Below are 24,974 nucleotides of genomic sequence, written 5' to 3'. Positions count from 1 at the left end.
GTCAGGTGTGTTGTGTGATAAAAGAGTATCAGCAAGAATGAAAGGAAAGATGTTGATGACAGTGGTGAGACCAGAGATGTTGTTCGGCTTAGAGACAGTGGCACTGAAGAAAAGACAGGAGGCAGAGCTGGAGGTAGCAGAGCTTAAGATGTTGAGGTTCTCTTTGGGAGGGACGAGGATGGACAGGATCAGGAATGAGGACATCAGAGGGACAGCTCATGTTAGATGTTTTGGAGATAAAGTCAGAGAGGACATGAAGTTAGTTGGTGTGAGAGAAGAGGATGCAGAGGACAGAGTTAGATGGAGGCACATGATTTGCTGTGGCGACCCCTGAAAGGGAGCAGCCGAAAGGAAAAGAAGAAGATTCATTTTAAATAAGGTGGCCAAAACATTAGAACCAGCTCTTCTTATATGGTCTGCACTTTATAGCACTTTTCTACCTATTGGTACTCAAAGCACTTTACACTAAAATGGGAACATTAAATTAAAAGCCAAATTAAATTAAAACTTAAAATTAAAATTAAGTGCGGAACGTGTTGAAGGGACAAGACAAAAGCCATTGATCTATTTTTTTTTTTTTTCTTTGCTTTATTCGTGACATGTTCTTCAAATGCAGAAAGTGCTAAGGATGATGAATCCTGTGTTTTAGGAGCATATTCTAGTTGTTCTTATTTAGCGTAGGTCACGCTGCACTAGTGTTTATAAAAGGGCATCAGAATGCAGCTGTGCTTTAGGACTGAGGATGCCAAGCATGGCCTCACTAAATACAAAGACACCAAACAGCAGAAAAACTTCTGACTTAGTTTGAGAATGATGAATTAAAAAATGTCTGAATTTTCAGAATATTATTTGAACACATACAAATCAGAAGGAGAATCTCTCTAAACACATGAGATGTTTTGGAACAGTCTTTGGAACCAAAATCTAATGGAAAAGAAAGGGGACACTAGTCACAAAAAGGTTTTACTTACCGCTTGATGTATAATCTGGCAAGAGGTGAACATGAGAGATGGTCTTAAATACTAAAGGAGAAACAGGTATTGTAAATCATGTACCATCATAGAACTGTAGAATAAAAAAAATAATCAATAAGTCAATAACAATAATAAATGTTTTGCGCAAATGTGTCCGCATTCAAATGTGGTTAGGTGTGGTCTTTAGTGAGGATAGATCCTGTTCTTACCTAAAATAAATAAAAATCACAACAAAGAAAACAGTGAATCTCACCACCTTTGTCATTGATTGAGCCTCCATGTGGCTGTGACTTTGTACCATTTGGTACATTATGTCTTTCAAATTGAGTGGAAACCAGGCCCAGCCAGCAGGCTCTGAATTGGGTGGATTATAGGTTGCACCTAATGACTCCACACATGCTGCTGATGTCTACATTGGTGAGCAGCAAGTACAGCTGGTATAGCAAACCCATCGTCCCACATAGGGACAGGGAGAACAAGAAACCTCCACACAGAATGAGCAGTCAATCTGAATCAGGCAGGTAGATCTGAATAACAGCACTGACAGTTCAATAAATGCACATAGCTTTATTTCTTTATTTAGAGTCACAATAAAGACGGAAAAGGATAAAAAAGGGACGGTGGTCTAATTATTTTTGAAAAGGGTGTGTCTGGAAGATTCCCTTCGCTGCCCTTACAGCTCTGCTTGCGTCTGTCCGTGCAACAAAGACATGAGAGAAACAGAAGCAGTAATGAGAAGTGGGAAAGGCCATTAAGAGCAAAAGAAGAACGTAGACAAATTAAGAAAAAGGGCAACGATGACAGGTTAGAAATAGACTACAACATTTGCATTCACCCTTTCCTTTGTAGACAGAGATTTTTTGGTTAATTCCTCATTGCTTTTTAGCTCAAAGGTCAAGTCACTTTCTCTTCTACCAGCAGAATGTCCAGATTATTACCCACTAACTATGTTTTTATTGCTTTCAGCAATACCATGAAAAGGATGTATTCTTCGCATAACTGATAACGGAGAATACTGAAATACTAAAATTAGTTTTGTGACATTTTCATTTTGTTTTTCAGATTTTGTGTTTTACTTTTTAAAGGCACTTGAAGAATATGAAAAACCCATTGCTCACTGCTTATTGTGTTACCTTTGTAGTAACTTCAGTTAATTTATAAATTGGTTAAATGAGGTCAGACTTACTGAAATATAAACAATTCCTTTGCTTTTCAGCCTCCACACCAGTCTAAACCTTAAAAAGGCTGAAGTCAGCTGCAAGGGATGAAAGGGCGAAGTTGTTCATAAAGCAGAAGCATTATTTCCTTCTTTTTTTCATCGTTAACAGATAATATTCTGTTATTTATTGTTCACTTTTCAATACTTCATCCATTATCTGTAACCACTTGTCCTGTTCAGTGTTGTGGGGGGCTGGAGCCTCTCCCAGTGGTCATAGGGCAAGAAGTGGGGACCACCCTTGACAGGTGTCCATACTGTTTCACGGTCAACACAGACCATTTAGAGTCACTAATTAACCCAACATGCATGTGTTTGAACTGAGGGAGGAAACTTGAGCACCCAGAGAAAACATGCAAACTTCACATAGATAGGCCACAGTTGGACAGGGATTCAAACCGGGGACCTTCTAGCTGTGAGGCATCAGTACTAGCTCCTTCATCACTGTACTGCTCCTCTTCACTTTAAACAGGGAAACTGCACGTGTCTCTCACCAGCTGCACATGACTTAATTACCATAAACCACAACAACACATGGCTAATTCACATACAGACCATTAGGACCTCAATGAGTGTAAAACGTCATCTTCCCTATTTCTTTCTTCTTACTTCCATGTTTATCTTTTATGTATCTCCCATTTCTTTGTTTATTACTAATTGTTATTTTGTATTTTGAACACATGTGAACCTTTAGTTATGATCTTTACTTTGTAGTAATGACGCCATGAATGTGGTTGCAAGTAGCACAAAATAAGAGCATCTACTGTCTTGGCAAAATAACTGTTGGCCAGTTATTCATATTCCGTTTACTGCCAATGTACATCTGTCCTTCAGTGCTCCAATTAAGGGGCTGCAGCCTAACGCAGTGTCTCCAAAGATCCAGACTACTTCACACCAAAGGCTATGTTCAAACATTGGTAGGGACATTTCTATTTTCACAAAATATTAATAGGGGCATGTTTCTACTCTCCATAACGAAGGCTATGCCCTTGTGTAACAGTTATTGTTGTACGCGTTTTTCCTCTTTGTATCCGTGGATGTACAGTATTTGTTGTTTCCTTCATGTTTGTAGGATTTTTTTATACTGTTCGTGCTTTGAACCCCAGTTAAGACTTAAGTTGCAATGTACTGGAATTAAAATCAATATAGAAAAAAAAATATTAGAGAAAGAAGCAAACTTAAATTAAAGGTTAAAACAACACAATAATCTGTTGGTCTGTTGTCTTCAACAAAAACAATGTCCTGTCACTTTTATTCCTCATACTATTCTGCAGTGACGCTAAAGCAGCCAGGATGTTCAGAGGGAACTGTCAGCTGAGAAAACAACAATGAGACAGTCTCCTTTAAATTCTTAACTAGGTTTGTTTGATTCATATCCCCAGTGTGTGTGGCCTGGCTTCTAGGGTTTGATGGTTTGAGGGAATGTGTGTGTGTTGTGGTGGCATGAACAGGAATTGTCTTTGATATGAAAACAGACATAGTGGACCAGTGTTTACTGCTGAGTGCCCGTATGACAACATGTACAAAATCATTGCTGTGTGTCTCGGTGTGTGTTTAGATTAGTACTGGGTTATCTGTTTTTATATATTTAGGCCAAAGACACCCCTGCAAAGTTTGATTTGTACTTAGAAATATGAATATTTATAATTTTACACTAAGGCTGCACCTTCGTGAGCATTTATACCTGTTGGTTGGTGAGTGTCAATGTCACACTGCAGTTTCACCACCAAACCTGCTAGTTGGAGGTTGGGTTTCAATGCCAGTTTTTGGGTCTTCTACCGACAACGGTGTCGGAAAATCCGCGGATAATGTTGGAGGTGGAGCTAACAAGTGCTGAACATCAGTAAATGTATTCGAATCACTGCAAAGCAGGAAGGAGAGCAGGTGTCAGAAATGGTGGCCTGTACGTGGCAGAAGACTAGAGAGGACACACTGCTGTTGTTGCGACTGCTCTGCCGTGACAAGTAGTTGCATTTCTGTGAAGGTGCACGTCAGGCTACGATGTAGGGGTCTGCGTAGGGTCCACAGAAATACACAGAACCTATGTAATACATTTGATGCCATATTATAGGTGGTGAGCTTGTTGGTCTTACTGCTTTTCCACACTGCAGCTCACTGTGGGCTGTCAGTGACTAATTTACATCTATTTTGTAGCTACAAAGTTGGAAACAGGCACATAATTATTTACTTTCACTGCTTTGATTTGGCTTTTTATAGTGTTACATAATTTCCACAAGTTAACAGCTTGGGAGCAAGTAGGTAATTAGAACAAATGTGAGGTAAACAGGACAGTTCTTTTTAAGTAAGATGAGTGGAAGTTATTTTGTAGTTACCTATCTGCCAGTTTTTACCTCATCGTCTTGTCCATTAAAGGTTGGACAGAACTAGGAAACTCTGAAAAGCCGCAGTCCTACCCGACCCTAATCGCAATAATAGTAGGTGGATGAAGGACAACTATGGGATGATTTTGTGACAGTCTGCAGCCACCTGATAAGGGAAACACACTCAGTCGGCTGATTGAGTTTGGAAAAGGACAAGAAGAGAGAGAGAGAGGCTGATTGGCTGAGACAGAGGGAATGACAATGTTCAGAGAAAAGTGTCTTTCTTTCAAAAATGTCATGAATGTTAAAATTAGCTGTAGAGGCATCTGGTATCGGTATCCGGTGGTCCGACAATGATCCACCCCAGAGATCATTGTACGAAGAAAACTGAACGTTTATTGAATTCCACGTTTCTCAACTTAGCCGATAAGAATTCTACAGTTTTACGAATAGTAATTTTACAAATACGTTCACAAATCAATTCCACAGAACAAGGTAAGAAGCCGTGTGCCCACTACCTTGTAGTCCGTTCTTTCTGTCAGCCCTAATAGCTGAACTTAACTCGCTAACAGCTGTAACTCATAGCCCCAAAAGCTGAGTCCGTTCTTTCCCGAAGGCTGAGCTGAAATACTTCACTCGTCACACACTTCTCAAAGGGGAAACTTCAAAGGCAGTTATATGACGTCATTAATGAAATCGTCAGAGCACACAGAAACTTCGTAATCTAACTAACCTCACAATATCCAACATATACAAAAACAGGGGAAAACCTGGTCGGCTCATACATTAGATATGTAGCTAACATTACAGATTAGGATTATAGTAAAGTTGCTATTATTGTATTGCCTGTGTATTGGCCAGTGTTTAATCAAAGTAACCAGGTTACAAATACTAAAAGTTAAACTCCCTGATAATCTAGTCTAAATGTGGTCTGAATGGGGAAAAGGTGTGAATGATCAAAAACAGAATCTACCAGTAAATGACACTTTTTCCACCGATAAAATAACTTTAGAATGAGTGACTCTTATAAACCAGATTCCAAACTCACAGGAAAATGGTTTCATCTTGTCAATCACTGGGAATTCATCCACACTGACTCGTACTGCGTGGATGAATTCCCAATGTTCTGCATTTGAAAAGGTCAGGTGTAAATGAAAGTCTGGTAACAAATGTGTGAAGGAAAACCACCAGATGACACTTTTCGATGGCTTCAGCTTCACAAGAGTCACATTTTTCTTTTATCTTTTCCCCCATTTGCCCTGCAGAAAAGACAGCAGGTAGGAAAATAGAGTATGACTGGTCATAAATTAGCACAGGAAGAACCTTTTAAACATCATTTGATTGATATAAAATTGCCAGCCATAAAATAATAATTAGAACTAGTTTTTTCATCTTTGTCATCTCCATTGCACAGAAAGTGAGAAACAGAACCCGCTGTGTGTTCTCTGGTCAAACTATCACACACCCCCGACAAACAAACACACACAAACGCACACACACGCACACACACACACACTCTCACCTCCATGATCCTCATCCTGCCATTTTTCTCTCAAAATAAGCTGCTTCATCTTTGCAACTCCTCTCTACTAATCAATTCGAAGGAGCACTAGAAAGGAATCTTCTGCTATTTGTGAGACGTGGGCCTTTTTCTGAACCTTTAAATGGACTGAATGCCAGCAGCTAGCAGCTAACTTCCAGTGTGACCAAGGTTTTTTGACCAGCAGATCAGCTTGATCTGTGTTTGTGAGGGCAGACATTTTCCTGAAGGGTCATATGAAGCTTGATATATGTTCGATTTCTCTCCTTCTGTGTTCAGATTCTACATTGTCAGTGTGCAAGAAATGACCAATTCTGGAGACTTGTCCAGGAAACAGGATAAATGATGTAGTGTAACGATGGACTGTACAATTTCTCTTATAGATAAAAAAGATAATTCAGTACAATTTGGGTTTTTCTTTCATTGTTTGTCCATCATTCCCATTGGAGCCTGAGACCTGGTTCAGGCAGTATTTTGAGTCTGTTGCTAATCTGCCATGACATACATGGTTGTATATTGAAAAACAAATCTATATTTTTCATTTTTGTTATAAGTGTGTGAACCTGTGCCTTTAGTAACTAGTGTGCAGCAGCTGTTTAGAAGCCCTGGACATTGCCGTGGGGAGATTTTAGCCCATCCCCCTTCTTTCTAAACAGTTTCAACTCTGACTAGCTTCATGAATGTCCTGCTTCAGTTCCTTCACAGCATTTCTAGAGGATTAAGGTCAAGACGTTAACTGGTCCATTCTAAAACATCGTTTATTCTGCTTTAACCTTTCTTTGGTAAAAAATTACTTGTTTGTTTAGGATCATTGTCTGGCTCCACTTTCTGTTAAGGTTCCTCTCACAAATTGTGACTTGACAATCTCCTGTAGAATTTTCTTCTACAACTGAATTCATTGCTCCATCAATGATGACAGGCCGCCCTATCCAGAGGCAGCAAAACAGGTCCAAATCATGATACTGCCACCACCAGCTTCTACAGATGTGAAAAGGTTCTTACACTGAGAGTTTGGTCTTTACCAAAAATGACACTTCTCATTCAAGCCCAAAAAAAAAAAAAATTCTACTTTCTCTGTCAACATAAAATTTTTCAAATAGTCTGGTTTATTCACATGGTCCCGAACAAAGTATAAATAGGCAGCATCTTCCTTTTTGAGAGTATCCCAAAGGTGCTTTTCAGTGGCAACTGCACTTGCTTGTACTGTGTTCTTTTATCAGTTATGACCAACTGGCTCCGAGAGCAATGAATATACATTCTGTAAGGTTGTTAGGTCGTTGACACCTGCTCGTCTGATTGCTGTCTCACCATGGTTTCATGTGTGTTGTCACATGCAAATCGCTCTTGAACTGCCCTGTAGGATTAATGACTTAACGACTTTGTTCGTTTCTGATAAATGGTGTTGTAGGCAACCTCCTCTGTAGAGAGAAGGTCATTCAAGTGTCAAGCATATTTGTATTCAATTGTGTTGTATTTAATCAAACTACAGTTGGTTCATTTTTGCCCATAAGTGTACTCACTATAACAAAAGTTGAAAAAGTGAAATCATGTTTGCATACAATGTTTTACAGTGCAGACTATATAAGATCCCACAATTCACAGTGTATCTTAGGACAAACCATGAACACAGAAGAACTTGCTATTGACGTTCATAATAACATTCATAGGTGAAGCAAAGTTCTAACTGCTAGGCAGAATAGGATAAGCTGTCCAAACCCAGGTCTGAGAAGTGTGTAGAGACTTACCCAAGATGTTGAGGTTTTACATAGTAATTGTAGCCAAAAAGGATTCAGGAGCATCTAGAAAGCACATCTGTTCTATTCTTACTTTTACTTATGTAACCAACGCAATGTGCTTTTTCTATCTCTATAGTTCCAGTGGTCTTATACTTTAAGAACCAGGAACCATGAACTTCACTGAGCATTTCACTTCCATCTAAATGCACTCTGGGTTTAGACTCATGACCCTCACTTGACTTCTTTCTGAAAAGAGCAGTTTAAATGTCTTGGGAGGATCAGAAATGTGGAGCAGACACATGTCGTGTGTGCTTGACTTGTCTAATGTGCTTGAGTGCTTGGTACGGAAAACTGGCAGACAACACACCATACAACTAAGGCTACAGTTTCAACATGGATGTTGTTGCCTTTTTCCTTGCTCTCTTTTTCCCTCCTTGACTCTTTTTTTTCTGGGACTGTCTTCCTTGCAGGAGGCCATTATCGCAGGTCTGCTCCCTGAAACAACCTACTCTGTGACCGTGGCAGCATATACCACCAAAGGCGATGGAGCTCGCAGCAAGGCCAAACTGGTCACCACCACAGGAGCAGGTGTGTGATGCGTGAAGTTAGATGTGTGTGTTGCATTTCATACATGGAGAAAGAAGAAATAATATGTTCTGCCTCTTAAAATGAAGAGGTGAATTCCTAAAAAGGGTGACAGTCACCAATCCCAGGGTTGCTGGTTCCATTCCTGGCTCCTCCTGTCAGATGTTGAAATGTCCTTGAGCCAGAAGAAGTTTGATTCAATGTCTTATTGGACCCAACTTCTTCTGGGTCAGACCAATTCTAAGCAGCTTCTCCAAATGAAAGTGTGTGATGTGAATGGGGGAATGAGAAGCAGAGTAAAGTGCAGACCATCCACCATAAAAAAATAAAACTCCCCCTTCCTCACTTTAACAGCGTCAGGGTTTTAACTACAAGTTTACTTGCAAACTTAAGTAAAGTTTAGAAAAGTTGCTATAAAATTAAGTCCATGACATAGATTTGTATAGCTTTTCTCCAATGTGCAACTGTTTGCATTAAGCTTTAATTAGGTTTCAGAAGAAACTACTTACTTATAGTAAGTGGACCGTTTTCATTAGAATCAGTTTGACCTGTTTTTTACAAATCACACTCTGTTTTTGTGCCCAATGTGATAATGGTACAGCCAAATTCAAAGAGTTCCTGTACTTGACCACAAAGGCCTGAACATCATGTGCTGTGCTACTGAACTAAACATACAGAGGTGGAGCAGAAATGGGACAAATTGTGGCAAAGAAAGTAGAATGAAATCAGCCTAAATTTCTGGCAAAAAAATCACTGTGTTCTGTGCAGTTTGAGGTCTTTATGGACTCACAGCAACCACAACGAGCCCTTACGTATAAAGCGTAACCCCACGGAGACCGATGTAAAGTAAAAAGACAGATGATACCATAAAAACTGGGCCAAGAAACTGCATCTGTGTATCATAAGTAGAAAGGCACCAATGCGCTGTGAGATTTTTCGTATATCGTGAATATTAAGATGCGTTTAAATACTTGAATGTTCCCTGTTTTCCAGTTCCTGGTAAACCCACGATGATGATCAGTACCACCATAGGGAACACTGCTCTGATCCAGTGGCAGCCCCCTAAGGAAATGGTGGGGGAGCATGTGGGATACCAGCTGCAATACAAGAGAGCAGAGGAGGAAGCTTTTACTATCAAAGACTTCAGAAAGACAGACGACCATTTCACAGTCACTGGTCTCCATAAGGGAGCAACCTACATCTTCAAACTGTGTGCAAAAAACCGAGCAGGCAATGGAGAAGAATATGTCAAGGAGATCAGCACTCCTGAAGACATCCCTACCAGCTACCCCTTGAATCTAAGTGTGGTAGGCTTGACTGCCACATCCACCAAACTGGCCTGGGAACCCCCACCTCTGGCCGAGAGGAACGGGAAGATTGTCAAGTACATGGTGGTCTATCGAGATATTAATAGCCAACACAACAACACCAACAGCAGCACAGAAACACAGATGACCATCCAAGGTTTGCAGCCTGACACGACGTATGACATCAGAGTCCAAGCTTTTACCAATAAAGGGGGAGGACCCATCAGTCCCAGCATACAAAGTAGGACCATGTCCACTACCATGCCAGGTGGGAACCACAGCTGTTACATGGTGTTTGTAGGAAGTTTAATGCAGCTTCATCTGTGATCTCACCACTCTACATATATTACTCCATGACATGGACATTTAAGGCTGAGACAGGGCAACCACAAGTATTGACATACCACAGGCACAGGTCAGTGCAGTGTTGAGGAACAGATGAATACATTGTTGGCAGAGGCAATAAAGAATCAGCAGGTGGAATCGGGCGAGCTTCAGTTGTAACGCATATTAAAAGTCTGAGATTCTGACAACTTACTTATTTTAGGTAATTTTTACTGTTAAACTCAGAACAAGTGAGAAAAAGCTTCCAACTGCTGTCTCACTGAAAAAAAAATCACGGAATATTAATTACTATAATGACAGACCCTGTCATAACATTGAACGATTTAAATTATGAATGAAAGTACTGCAAAGCAAATTAGAGCAAAACTACACAAAGCCCCTCTCCCGAACCAGAAACTACTGATGAAACCCACATGTTATTTCTGCTGCTGTGTGATAAATACAAGTGTTAAATCAAACCAGCGTGTTTTCTGGCAACATTAGTGTTAATGATGTTCATGTTGAATTGCAGGTCAATCAATTGGATGATATCATTAATACGTCTTTATCACATTAAAGATTTCATTTTAGTTCACCTATTAATATGCAGTACATACAGCAGGGCCAAAACTTAGCACTAAAACGCAGTGTTTTGCATAATCAGGATATCACCAAACACAGAGGCAATAAAAACAGCATAAACAATAACTGTGTGTCCGCTACCACTGTCTTTGCGTCAGCAGGAAAATGGAGACTTCAGTCTTTCCTTTGCATCTATAACTATGAAAGTCTAAACATTCCCTTTTATTTCCTTATTTCTGCGACTTGAACTGCACTCATGGTTCCACGTTTGAGTGCATGCTATGCCCCTGCCTGGGTTATCCCCACGTATCCCCTGTACGACTGATGCTTTCTGGAGCAGAGTTTTTTTATTCTACATTTCACAGTCACAGTCTGACAGAACAGCTGCTGTACAGTACAGTATCTGCTTTTGTTAAAAAGCATCGCTCTGCTGCTCATTTAGGCTGTTTGATGTAAGACACAAGGGATTGACCCCTATACATTAAATGCTATATTCCTTAACAGCATTGTGGCCAAGCTCGCCATAGACTACGGCAACAGACTTACAGTAACACTCATCTAGTAAAAGAGAACTTTCTGATCACTTGGTCTCTGTAGATTTACTCAGTCATTATAAACTAGTTTGTTCTGGCTTTGTAGTTACAGATAACTGGTGGTTTGTTTCACGTGATAGTTATTTCTCTCTTCAGTTTAGTCAACAGATGGCCCGGTCTTTTCTTTCCCAGACACAGGTTAGTAAAAGAGTAAACATGAGTTCTTCCAAGATTTCTCAGATGCCTGATTTCACAACAGCTTTTCTTAAAAAAAATATGCCGCATGTTGTGATGTTTTTATGATGTCTTAAACTGCAGGGTCAGACAGAATTCACGGGGGTTGATTGAATCGCAGATGTCTAGAGGCACTGATAAACAAGAATAATGGGCTATACAATCAAGTTCCTACTAAATTTCAAGAAATAAAAAGCAATCTTCAAAATCAGACTTCAAGGAAAATGTTATCATCCATTACCTTTCCTTTCTTTTCTACAACAACATTAGTCTATATGTAATTCCATGGCATCCTTGCCACATCATATTATTGTCTTCAAGCTTGGCATTTTTACTTTAAAACACAGTATTGAAGCACTGGCTGATTAAGCAGTAATTTGCCAGCACCTTTAAAACATTTCATACAAAATACATATATATCAACATGTAAAATGTTAAACCAACCCAAAACAGGATATTTGATTTCTGCAAAGTCAAAGCAGCTGAGCTGAAAGTTGCTGAAATGCTCAGGAATTAAAGCTGATGACTGTCCCCTTTGTATCTAAGTGACTCATAGCTGATAGTAAAAATATTGTATAGTGCAGCTTTAAGTAATCTGTATCCGTCCAATAATTAATTATACAATACCTTTAGATCAAATGAGATATTATAGATATAATAAAAGCGGGTTCTCTAATTAAGTGGAATATTAGTATTTAGAATACAAATAGTTCTCTCTTTTTAATCCGCATTGTTATTCTCTTGCTGTTGTGCATTGTCATATTCACAGTTAAATTAATCACCTAATAATCATCCAGACTTTTCCTCAGTGTTCACCAAGAACTTTGGTGTGAAGGCTGTGATGAAAACCTCTGTCCTCCTGACCTGGGAAGTGCCAGAAACCTACAAATCTCAAGTGCCTCTCAAGGTAAGCTTCACCTGCAGTTCCACATAGACAGTAGCTGCACCGAAAAACAAGCAGGATTACTAAGCTTAAACAAGTGAAAGAGTCTTCAGACTCTTAATACTGGAGGATCAAGTAGTCATTCTTCATTTAACCATCCATAGGTTGTGGTTTCATGGTAGTTATGCATAGACTGCAACAGTAACACAAAAGACTGTGATGACTATAATAAGACAAAGACATTTAAACCAGGCATTTTGAGACACGTCCACAAAAAAGTAGACACAGTACTCTGAGAAACTTTTTGCTCTGTTGCCCTCCTTAATACAACAGCTGCTCCATAAATCATCAACAAAATCAATTTGCACCATATTAAATTCTGCCTGTAACTGCACTTTATGACTGGCCATTTATTAAGGTGCCTGTCTGCATTGTCACCCAGCCTGTGGCACAGTGCAGCTCTAACAATAAGCTAAAGTGCAGAACCAAAAGTTTATGACCATGGATCTGCAACAAAATAATAGCAAGCAAGTAAATCATACCTTTTAAGTAGCACCTTGTAGCACGAGAGTTACAGCATGGATGCACAAAGTTAGACAAAAATCACATACACTAATGTAAATCCTAAAAAAATGTTTTCATATCCACTGGATCACTTCCTTTTCCTGGTCATTCATTGGCCAAACTCATGTGAAGCTGGAGCTGGGAACAGTTATTCCCCTACTGGTGTGAACGCACACTGAATGTCAAGCAGCACCTTAAGCTTTTGGGGAAAGTTTGATGCACTTTGGTTGCACTAGTTCTTGGCAAACAGCATTACAAGCACTGAGTATAGTATTTTACTGTACTTAACCTGATGCCTCAAAATAGAGATCAAAGCCAAAACTAGTTTTGACTGTATCAGGTATCGTGTGGCTCCAGCTGAAGAGGCTAAAGTGGCAGATGGATTATGTTTTGGTTTGGACATAACAAATTAGCATTTTACATCTCTGTTAACCAGTGAGCCTTCGCTTGGTCTACAGGCCAGATGTTTTGCCCTGTCTCCAGTCATTACGCTAAGCTGCAGTAAGTTATTGGGCAGCTTTTTGTAACTTTAAAATTAAAGCTACAATATGCATAATCGTCTGTGGCACAGGAAGGTAGAGCAGCTCCCCCATCGGTGTGTGAGTGTGTGTGAATGGGTGAATAAGAAGCAGTGTAAAGTGCTTTGAGTGCTAATAGGTAGAAAAGTGCTATATAAGTGATTCTTATTCATGAATGATGAATTATAATCCAACTAGGGTGTCGAATGCTGACACTGTGTCAAAACGCTTTCACATCACATGTGCACAGCATTTGGCTTTGTCTTATTGGTTATAAGGCCGAGCCTCGCTCAAAACATATCTCTGCGCTGCTGCCAGTGCAATGTGGGTCTGTGTTATGGGAGGTTTTAACAGCACCTCTTCACATAAACATATGGAGCATTTCTCTACTAAAATATATTTTAAAAATCGGAAAACGTATCATAGTGTGGCATTAATGCTAGTTTCAGTACAACATTTTTTGCACCTTGCCTTTTGTTTTCTTCATGTTTTTCCTATATTGTCTGAACAATGTCAACAAGAGTCATCAACAACTGACCACACATGTCCCTTGTACAGTTGAGTGTCAGCAAACTAGGCCAATAAAGTGGATTCTTTTCTGTTCTATAACTCTGAATACCAATAAATATCTCCATTTAAAATTATAAAGCAACTTTAACTTTCTATTTTTTACTGTCAGAATTCCAAAACAAGACGTTTTCTGAAGTCTTCACAACTCGTTTAATTACACTGATAAAAACAATCATAAGTAGTTTATTAGTACTCTCCCCATTATGCATTATTTCAGAGATAAAGTTGTTTTAGTAAAGAAACCATTCGTGCTGGAAACTGCTGGCTGTCAATGATGATTAACAGTGTGAATGGTGTTGAAATCACAACCCTCCCCCTTGTAGAATTTATCAGTCACGAGATGCTGCTTAACATGATGGTTTGTACTGACGATATTACAAAGTAACTCTAACAAGGATAACTTCATGGTGTTAATTGCAGAACTAGCTTTATTTTTTCTGTTTTTCTGAATTAACTCTTCAAATGGAAGGAGAGAATTTAATGGAAGCCTAATTTTACTGAAGCACCAAAAAATGTTTAATAACTAGATTCATTCAAATAAATTAATGAAGCTGACTTAGATTTTTAAGTTTCAACCACTTGTAGTTAGTTGTTCAATAAACTAACGAATCTAAATCAACCAAACTACAAGTAACCAAACTAGCTGATATGAAAATAAAAAAATAATTCTGTTTTACTCTCCTTGTCATTTCACTCTAAAGGCTGCTAAACCTTGTTTTTTAACTTTTAAAAGTTTTTTTGTTTCATGATTTGTTTATTTCCAACTCCTACCGTAACCAGTGTAAGTTTATGCATTCAAATAAACTGTATGATACTAGTAAGAAACTTCACCTTGGCTTTAGATCCTGTACAACCAGCAGAGTGTGGAGGTTCCAGGCAACCTGAAGAGGAAGCTGATCACACAACTGCAGCCAGATACCGATTATTCCTTTGTACTGATGAGCCGAGGGAACAGCGCTGGCGGTCTGCAACAGCAGGTTTCTATTCGAACAGCTCCCGACTTGCTGAAGATGAAACCAGCTCTATACCAACACGATGTAGAAGAGGGTGGTAAAGTGACCATCAGTCTGCCCAGGGTCCCGGCTGGAGCCGCTGTCAGGTCTGTGCTGTTTGTCAGAAGGGGAACCAAACTACTCTGTTGTGATTAATAAGGTGGCTTCCTTTAAATCTTTCTAAATCATAAATCATTTGGTCGACGTGCCTTTGGAAGAGAGAATGAAACGGCTGTATTAACACTATCATCCATGTGCAGCTGCCCATCAACAGTTTGTGTGGTTGGTTAGTAAAGGACTGTTATCTTCTAAACCCCATTCTAACCACTGTAGCAGGCACAGGTAAAAGGTGGTGATGTCATGCTGTCTGTTTAAAAATATTTCATATGCTGCCTTGGTCTGCTGCTACTTCATTTACAGTAACTTTTTATCAGTACTGTCTGGACTGTGACTTCAACTTTGGTAGAAAGTAATTTGTGCAAGTACTGTGCTTTCTTACAATTACAGGTACATATACTGTGCACTCTTAGTATTATCATATTAGGATACAATAAACATTTATTCCATAGCATTTCAAACCATAGTTTTAAACGTTTAACAACACTACATTTATCGGACAACCAACAGTAGTTTCTAGACAAGATAATGATTTCACATATTAGTATTGAATAATGAAGTTCTGAAACATGATTATGAACTTGTGCACTTTTAATGTACTTGCATAGATGTAACTAACCATATTTTGCATATTTTATGCAATGCATAAATAACAATTATAATGATATAACCAAGTTTTTATTCATTTGTTTACTTTTCTCATAACAGTGTAGTTTTCCATCCATCCAAGAGCACGTTTTCTTCTAATGGAGTACTTTCATTTTGGGTTTTATGTATGTTAAGAATCTAAGAACTTCTTCCACCACTGCACCTCATATTGATTAGAGAAATTACCTCAGAGTGTGCAGCTGCGTTATTATTGCCTTGTTGTTGTCCTCAGCACACAGTCATCACCAGGAGCCATGTGTAGCTATGCCAAATGTAGAGGAAACACACAATTACAAGCCTGGTTTATTTAGTACTTATGCTGTTCCAGTCTGTTCATACCCAGACAAATATCCACTGCAGCAAAAAGTTCTTTTAGGTCAGAGGAATTTTAAGAGCAAACAATGCATTCAGTGCCCCAACCCAACAACACCATGATTACAACCAGTAACCACGTGGCCATATTAATATGGTGTAACCCCACTGCCCCTCCACACTGCTCTCCTGATACCAGAAAGCAATTTGTTTAGGCGTTGAGCTTAAAACCACAATTAATCAGTGAAGAGAATCCCAGTGCAAAGCTAGCAATTCAGTTTTACACAGCCCAGTCAAGTAGACAGGCACTGTGAATTACTTGTCCATAATTGTGTTTCAAGTGTTTGTTTCTCTGAAGAAATTGCCCACAAGTAACTGGTAATAAGGGAAGTGGGGCTGATGGAAAAAATAATGCAATTTCTCCATGAACGCCTGGTCAAGACCTTTTTTCATCAGTCCCAGAGTGGGACTTAGGAAGTGGGGGTTTTGGGAAGGGCAGAGTATATGTGAAATGTTTGGAAAAACTAAAAAGCACATGTCCAACATCAATACTTGTCTTATAAAATGCAGCAAAAAGAAGTAATTGAACAACTTTGCAGCACAGATGTTATTGCCTTTATCAGACATCCCACACACTCCTGGAAGTTCTGTGAATCTCCCTGCATTTTCCTGCTGTCCACAAATGATATGCAATCTCCTGGAAACCCGCTATTTCCATCCCTTGTTTTAAGACATGTGCTACCTGAAGAAAGTAACATCGGTGCAGTCTCGGCTTCTCAGCAGTAATGCTGGGGTTGCATTCAGGAACAGTTCAGTGTGTATATTTGGAGAAGATCACAGGCATTCACACTGGAATGTCTGCTTTCTTATGGAATTTGAATTGCATTTTTTTTTGTTTTTTCATTAAATACAGGTGGCACTACATCGTGGTCGTGCCTGTCACCCCAGCGTCCAGCTGGGAGAACCCTGAAGATATGGACATACATGAGGTGAGCAGACCTGTACTTGTTTCATAAAAGAAAAAGTCTGAGATTATGAGGACATTCATGATGCAACTAAACTTCAATAAAACACAGCTGCCTGTGATTGTGGTATTTAGTAGATATCAAGTTTGAAACACCTGCACAAGCAAAACAGATGTAATGAAAAATCTTAAAATCTTCTTGTGTATTTATGTATTATTGATGTTTAATCGAAGTGTTGAATGCAGTTTCTCTCTCTCCATTTTGCAACTAAACGTTTTGGTACAAATTTAATTAGAATTCATTTGGGGATAAAAACCTTTATTTTCTAAACATCTACCATGTTCACTAGCTAGAAATGGAGTTTCTACTTTTCAGAGAAATGATTTTCCTGATGCATTAAAGTAAGTTATTACCCAGGGGACAGGACTGGATGAAGTAACGCTCACATGCTTCACAGAGCCAGTATTTAAATGTAGGGGCAGTTTTTAAAATCTCACATGGTCTGATCCAGTAATTCTGGGAAGCAGGGATTTTCCTCTGGAGAGTGTGAATGTGCTCCAAGACTGAGCTTTCAGCCTTTCGTCCCATTCTTTCCATGTCCACCAGAGTTTGCATGGGTTCACATGATGTCAAACATCCCTCTGTCGGGTCTGTGAATGTATCTGCTGATGTCCAGCTGTCAGGATACTGCCTGTGGATGTGCGTTTATTTCCCATCGCTCTTCCAGTTCTTGTTAAGCCGTCGCACACATTTTTTTTTTTTTTTTTACTTTTTTTAATGTTGATCAGCCAAATACAGAAAACCAAAGAGCTCCATTTCTTACAGTGGGAAAGTTGCCTAAATATTTAAAATAATGCAAACTAGTATGTCTACATGTTCATGTCTTTGTACGGTTGTACTATTAACAGAAGTGCATCAGTGTCCACCTCCCTCTGGGAGCAAGGGGCCAGTATGAATGGTCCAATGCGTAATATGATTTCTACAGCTAAAATTTTTATGTGTGGGTAAAGTTAGTGGGAAGATGATTGAGGGATCCAGAACTCATTCCGTTGGCTTTTTGTAGTGGAGAAGTAGGCCAAATACTGCCATGATACAAAAAGTCAGGACAGTATTACATTTTAGGCTTTAGACTTTTGGAGCATAAATATGATAAGAAATAAGAAATTTTAGGACCAAACATCCTGTAGGTGTGTAAACAACTTTTATGTTCCACTTGCCTTTGTTACATTGGATGCTAAGAAAGCAGAGTGGAAATATTTGCTCTCCACTTGGTCAGTTGGGTTGCCTTCCGATAAGCCTAACCTGAGACATGTATGGTTACCAATGGTGAGACATGTAACACATGTAACACAATCTCACAGTTGTTGCTTCATCCCCGGATCTGGGGATTGGATAGATCCCCGGCTCCTTCGGTCACATGTTGAAGTGTCCTTGAGCAAGACACTGAACCCCAATTTAGTTGCTCCCGGTGAGCAATGGCCAGCTGCATAGCAGCTCCCCCATCGGTGTGTGAGTGTGTGTGTGAGTGTGAGTGTGAATGGGTGAATAAGAACCAGTGTAAAGCGCTTTGAGTGTCAATAGGTAGAAAAGTCCTATATAAGTGCAGAACATTTACCATTTAATGGTGAGACATGTAACACATTAGCTCCTCCCTGGGTTTTATTCGAAATAACTTAATGTGACTCTCTAAAGAGATCATTGCAACTTAGGAATCTTGGAAAGCAAAGCGTTGTCTTTTCTCATTTCCCACCATGTACCCTTGATTTGTTTAAACAGGTTCAGGACATACTGTATAAAAGGTTTATTGGGACAAAATCCTAAAAGGTGTTAAAACTCCAGACTCAAGACAGCTTATTAATAAGATTAGTTCAGATCAATTTATTCATAGATTTAATTGGACACCTGGCTAGACTGGCTAGATTTAGACTAAGTAAAAGTGTATCAAGATACTACATAGAGAACAATTTCTGTAGTTGTAATTGTTTTTAATGTTCCCCTTTCACCTAATACTCTGCAGCTTGATTACATTTATTAAACTATACAACATCTATGGAAGGCAAAGGTTCAGTGTTACAACCCAAACTATACAGACAAACATGCTTTTTTCAATCATGTATCAGTGTTGAATAGCATACAGATTTTGTATTGTAAAACCACAAATGTAGCATAATGTAGTTTTCACATTGCTTCAATGTAAAATCCTCAACACCTGAATGAACAGTCGCCTAGTAGACTCATAGCACTGACCTTTCCTAAAGGTCAGTGCTATGAAAGTTTAAAGGATTTTTCCGAGGTAAATTCGTGTTTAAAGTGTTTGTTGCTCTGCTTAAGCCTTGAGTTATATGCAATTTTTTATTACTGAACATTTTTATTGTTGAACCAGCAAATCAGCCCCAACATTAAGACCACCTACTGGTTTTATTCAAAAATACTATGTTTTCCATTAAAACACTAATAAATGTTGTACTATTATGGGTTAACCACCTGTCAGCACATAAAGTGTTTAAAATCAGCACGTAGATCGTCCTCTTAATACTTTATGTATAGTGGGGAATGTTTAGGCCAATAAAAGCATATTTAGATGAATATACTGGGCCTCTGTGCCATTGTATATATACATCTTTTATGAAAGCTGCTGCCAATAATTTGATTCTATGCAACTATATAAAGGAAAATAAAGACTTGTACATCTACCTGTTTATCTGAGTAGTGAGTTTGTGTACCAGCTGTACACAGTCTATCACATGTTGCTGCAGACGGCTCAAAGTGACCATGCTGACCCTGGTCCTCCCTGACTTTATTATTGGCTGTGTATATAACACATATTATTGTACATACTATCCCACTTATGGATTGATAGCATGACATGGACGATGTGGGACCCTTCTTTTCTTAAGCCCTTTTGAGAAGAAGTTAGAATGGGTTCATTATGAGCTAAAAAGGTTACTGTTGGTTGTGAACCGTTGTGATCTTTGTGATAGAATTACTCGGACATTACTTGAGTAATGTTTACTGCTTGACCTGATTTACGCTCTGATACTGGTGCAAAAGCTTCAGTTTGTATTACGACAACCTCAAAACACCTTTTTGGATGATGTTTGTGTTCAGTTTTGTGGGGGTGGGAGATTAAGTGCTGAGTCATTCCTGCTAAGGCAAAAACAGATACTAAAGAATCCAAGGTGTCACCAAAATCGTTGCATTTCAGTTTGCACTGGCAGCAGCCCTAGAGGAGCTCTCATCTCACTTTTCCTGTAATTGTATATAATTACACATTGTAAGTAAAAATGTGTCAACCACAGTTTAGGGTTTCTCTTCCAAGTACTGGTCAGGTTACAGTTTGTCATTAATTCTTCTGCATTAAATTATTTTTAGTAGAATACACCTGTTTAAAACTAACAAAAAGAAGCTTGACTATTAGACCATAAAACCTGCTTCCAGATGAGGTCAGCCTCCCATTTTCCTTCTAACTAACTTGAATTAAGATTTTGTCTTCGCCACATTGCTATACAACTCAAACTGGTAAAGAACAGCCTCGTCCATCTCAGCCACTGTAACGTCTTACTCTTGTTAGGGGTCTTAAGTGTCTTGGTGTGCTCCCTCGCTTGTCTCATTCTTCCACAGTTACTCAGTTTTAGAGAAAATCCTGCTCTGGGCACATTCAGCTTGTCCCATGTTGGGTTCCTTAATGATTTATTCAACTGTAGCCCAAGACGCATTCACTTTTAAATGTTCTTTAAAAGTATTCATCCCCCAGCTGTACTTTGAATCGTCTTTCATAGCTGGGTTGTCTTAATGATGTACAGTAGTTTTTCGCTGAAGGAAATAGACTGGTAAATGTTCACAGTATGTTTTTCATTTTGGTTTCACAGTGCAAGTACATGAATGCAGGTGCTGAACTAGATTTAAAGTAGGAATAGGCCAAACTGAATTTTGATAGGGTTTTGATATGCAGATCTGCCTTAACTATGTCACAGCTTCATGAATTGCTGTCAGTTGGTGCTATCTCACTGAATAGGGGGAGACACTAAACATGGTCCACTTGGATTCTATGTCCCTAATCTAAGCCAGGATGCATGAGGAAGACATTCCAGACATAGATGTGAAAGATCTTATGAACAAGAACCACAGCCAGACATTTCCATTTTTGATCGGTTGACAGCTCAGCATCTTTCATCCCCCGAGTGTCCAAGACATCCTCCATCATTCCCAACATAAGCACTGAGGTCCTCCGAAAGGACTATAGAACTACAGGAAAGCCAAATTGTCACAGGTTGAGCCTTCCCTTTGATGGTGGACGGTGCACGGTGGAATGGAGGTGGAATGGTGGCACCAAGAGTTTGATTGCAGTCGTTGCTGTATGTGGAGGTGAGCCTAACCTGATTTGGTTTAGATCAGGTTAGGCTCTAGTTCTTTCCCTAATGGAAACATGACATTCCATGTCTCCAGAACCAGTCAGAGTATGTATGAAAGAGACATTACTAAATCAATTGAATAACTCTTAATTTCAAGTCTTCTGTTGTGAATTGCTACTGTATCTACATTTAATATGATAAACCACTGTTTGTCAAATCGGTTTTGTTTTGCTCCTCTTTTCCAGAAGTTTAAATCTGAAGTCTTTCCCCTCTGGTTTATACATTGAGTTGATTTTTGAAACAAAACAGTAATGCATGCACTGTCAAGACACTGGAAAAAAGGCTGCATATTTTGTCTGTGTGTTTGGAGCTTCTGCGAGTTTAGTGACACTTTCCTTGTATGACAGTGTCACCTTGAACATTGATGGGTAGCAGGTAAGTCTGACTCTAAGATGATATAAAATAGAGATAGGAAGCAGGTAGTGGAGAGAAATGTCTCACACACACATAGAGACACACTTGGATTGAGAATAGAGGAGGCTGAGCTTCTGTAATGAAGTCACGACCCTCTGTACTCTCTCTGAAGGTCATGGCAGGCCTTCAAACTCTACAAATCCAGTCCTGTTTAATCATAAAGTCTTTGATATGCTTCAAACTGCTCCTTTGCTAGAACTAGGTCAGTGTTTTGAAGTACAGTTTTATAAGTTAGAAGCGTCTTTGAGCTGGAATTCTACTCACATATACAAAGATACCTAAAAATAACCCTGTCAACTAGTGTATATGAAAATGATGTGCAGACCATTTAGCAAGATGCACTGTACCACATTTAGCTAAGAGCTAATTTCCATCTGCAGAGGTTGAATTTCTTTAAAACCAGTATATTTTTTGGACTTTATTTGAAAACATATGAAATTCTACATGTTTTGAAATTATTCGAATTTCCTCGATGGCCTTTGATAAGAGGGCAAAAACAAAACTCGTTTTCCTCCCCCATCGGAGTGTGTGTGCAGTAAAAAGCACTTTGGGTAGAAAAGCACTATAGAATGCAGATTATTTATTCAAGGCTCAGTCTGCTCCGAGCAGAGTTGTACAATTTTTTTCGTAGAGGTGTTGCAGTGTTCAACAATATCATCACTGTCATATATTAAGTAAATAAAATATCTTACATTTTGAGAATTTAATCTCATACTTGTAGACTGTAAATACAACCCCAATTTCAAAAGGTTGTGAATATGTGTAAAATGTAAATAAAAACAGAATACAATCATTTCTAAATTTCATCAACCCATATTTCATTCACAATAGAACATAAACAATATATCCGATTTTGAAACTGAGAAATTTTAACATTTCATGAAAAAACTTTGCTTATTTTGAATTTGATGGCAGCAATGAATCTCAAAAAAGTTGGAACGGGGGGATATTTACTATTGTGTTTTCTTGTCTGATGCAGGATTCTAGCCCCTCAACAGTTCTGGGCCTTTGTCGATGCAATATGTGGTTTACCTTTGTCTCGATGAAATATGGAAGGTCCTCCCGGATTGGGTTCACATTTGGTTTCTTTTTTGCCTGATACGGCTTTAACTTGTTAAAGCTAACTTGTCTTGAACTGTGTTCACAGACAGTGATTTCTGGTGAAGGTAGGTCCAGTAGAGAATCATGCCTTTTTTTTAATGCAGTGCTGCCTGAGGGCCCCGAAGATCACATGCATCCAGTTTTAACCTTCGGGCTTGTCCCTTGTGCACAGAGAGTCCTCGTGATTCTCGGAATCTTTTGATGATATTATATATTGTAGATAGTGGGATCTTCAGTCTTCGCAATGTTGAGGAACATTTTTCCTCTGAACTGATCTGTTGCCAATTAACATAATTAGTTGTCAAATGCTCCTCCATTTGTTTTGGATTTGCTGCAATTACTTTTCCAGGCTTTTGTTGCCCCTGTTCCAACTTTTTTTAGATGTGTCGCTGCCATCAAATTTAAAATGAGCTAATATTTTCCATGAAGTGGAAAACACTTCAATTTTAACATCTGATATGTTGTTTTTGTTCTATTGTGAATAAAATATGGGTTTGTGAGATTTGCAAATCATTGCATTGTTTTTATTTTCATTTTCACATCTTCGAAACTTTTTCAGAATTGGTGTTATAATTTACAAGATTAAATTGTTAAAATTTAAGATATTTTATTTACTTAATATATGACAGTGATGATATTTTCGAGGTTTCTTCTCCAAGACATTTCTTTCAAGGCTAGATTATTATGTTATCTAATTTGTTTCACTTACCATTTATTGGTTTATGCCATGTGAAGGGTCACGGGGGGACTGGATCTGATCACACTTAATTAGTGAGCTCGCTGGCGCGCTGCACTGCATGGACAGCAGTGTGAACTTGCTGACTGGTCATGTGACACGACTACTACCGAGCCTTAAGAAGCAAAGTCTCAGATTCAGACTGTTTTGGTGCAAAAGCCTCAAGAAAAACAAACTCATAGACTACTACAGGTTCTATACGGACACAAAACACAAAAACAGAAAATGAAAATGACTTTGAAACCAACAATGTAACTCTGATTTTTGAGGATGTAGAAACACTGCTAAAAATGAATCCAACAGGAAGCACAAATGAAAATACAAACTGATAATTAGACATTAAAAAAAAACAGGTAGTAGAAAAGTTTTTACCCAAATTGTGGCGAGTTTCAGTTTCAGTCACTTCTGCTTCAGCTCTTACCCACTTTAGTTACTGTAATTGTGTGCACATGTTTGAGTGTCTTCTTTTTAGTCTGACATCTAAGTAAAGTGGTTTAAATTATCTGGATACATTTTTAAACCCATCTATTGAAAAACTCCCACATAAATTTCTTAATCTGAACTGATGCATTTGAAAAATTAGAAGCATGTTGAAATAAATTGCAATCAACCTTTAAGGATTTTTAGAAATACACGTGTGAGTTTTTCAAATGTGTGACAGTGTGTTTTGAAGCTATAGCATAGACAACTTTTTTCTAGGGCTGTGAAGCAGAAAGAAAAATAACAACTTAATCACGTATTGGTCATGAATAATGGACGGAACCAAATGTGGTCGTGACCCAACATCTGTATCAGATGACATGTCAAAGGCTGTAGTTGATGCATTATGGAGAAAACAGAGGAAATTTAGGGATTTGTTTATTTGTAATTCATTTAACAATTTGTATCAATTGCAATAACTATAATTTCCCCAGCACTACCTTTTTTTTATAGAATTTTCAGACACATCAAGCAGTCAGTCATTTTTTATGAAGCCCAGAAGGTGCCATGGGGGGGAAAAATGTGCTCCCAGTTAAGTAATTCATGCACACAGCTTCATAATCTTGATTTATTGCCTGTTGTTTTTGGTGTCAGCTAGCTGCATTCAAGCTCTGACTCTCCCTTTCTTGTAGCTTTAGGGCCACAAAACCACTGTTTAAGAAAAATATAGGGTCACCACATACAAGTGCTGCAACATCGGAATACCAGTTCCATGTTGTGATCATTTTTTTAAAGCATAAAAATTCCCGAAATACTAAATTGTAATCAATAGTAATTTAAGTCCAAAGCCAAAATGTTTTCCTACTCTATGACACATCCTAGGTTCCATAAACTGGTACCAACAAAACTACTTTTTGAAAAAAAACAATAGAAACAGTCTTAAATATTTTCTCATCTGCGTATGTAGGGA

General features: G+C 38.7%; 1 protein-coding gene across 28 annotated transcripts in view; it reads left to right on the top strand.

The window, feature by feature from the left end:
- Window positions 1-24,974, top strand: part of ptprfa (protein tyrosine phosphatase receptor type Fa) — a 316,431-nt gene that overhangs the window by 231,052 nt on the left and 60,405 nt on the right. For 18 of the 28 annotated variants that reach the window (XR_010914989.1, XM_067512515.1, XM_067512498.1 and 15 more), the window contains 5 exons: window positions 8,258-8,375; window positions 9,366-9,947; window positions 12,150-12,259; window positions 14,730-14,986; window positions 16,870-16,945. Coding sequence is in view for 27 of the 28 variants with exons in the window: in XM_067512515.1 (XP_067368616.1) it covers window positions 8,258-8,375; window positions 9,366-9,947; window positions 12,150-12,259; window positions 14,730-14,986; window positions 16,870-16,945 (1,143 nt within the window). In the remaining variant the exon portion in view is untranslated. The remainder of the gene's footprint in view (window positions 1-8,257; window positions 8,376-9,365; window positions 9,948-12,149; window positions 12,260-14,729; window positions 14,987-16,869; window positions 16,946-24,974) is intronic. The other 10 variants (XM_067512505.1, XM_067512520.1, XM_067512508.1 and 7 more) reach the window with 1 other exon arrangement.

This window comes from Channa argus, chromosome 8 (genome assembly GCF_033026475.1).
Source record: "Channa argus isolate prfri chromosome 8, Channa argus male v1.0, whole genome shotgun sequence".
Lineage (NCBI taxonomy): Eukaryota > Metazoa > Chordata > Actinopteri > Anabantiformes > Channidae > Channa > Channa argus.
This window is presented reverse-complemented; position numbering and strand designations above follow the sequence as displayed.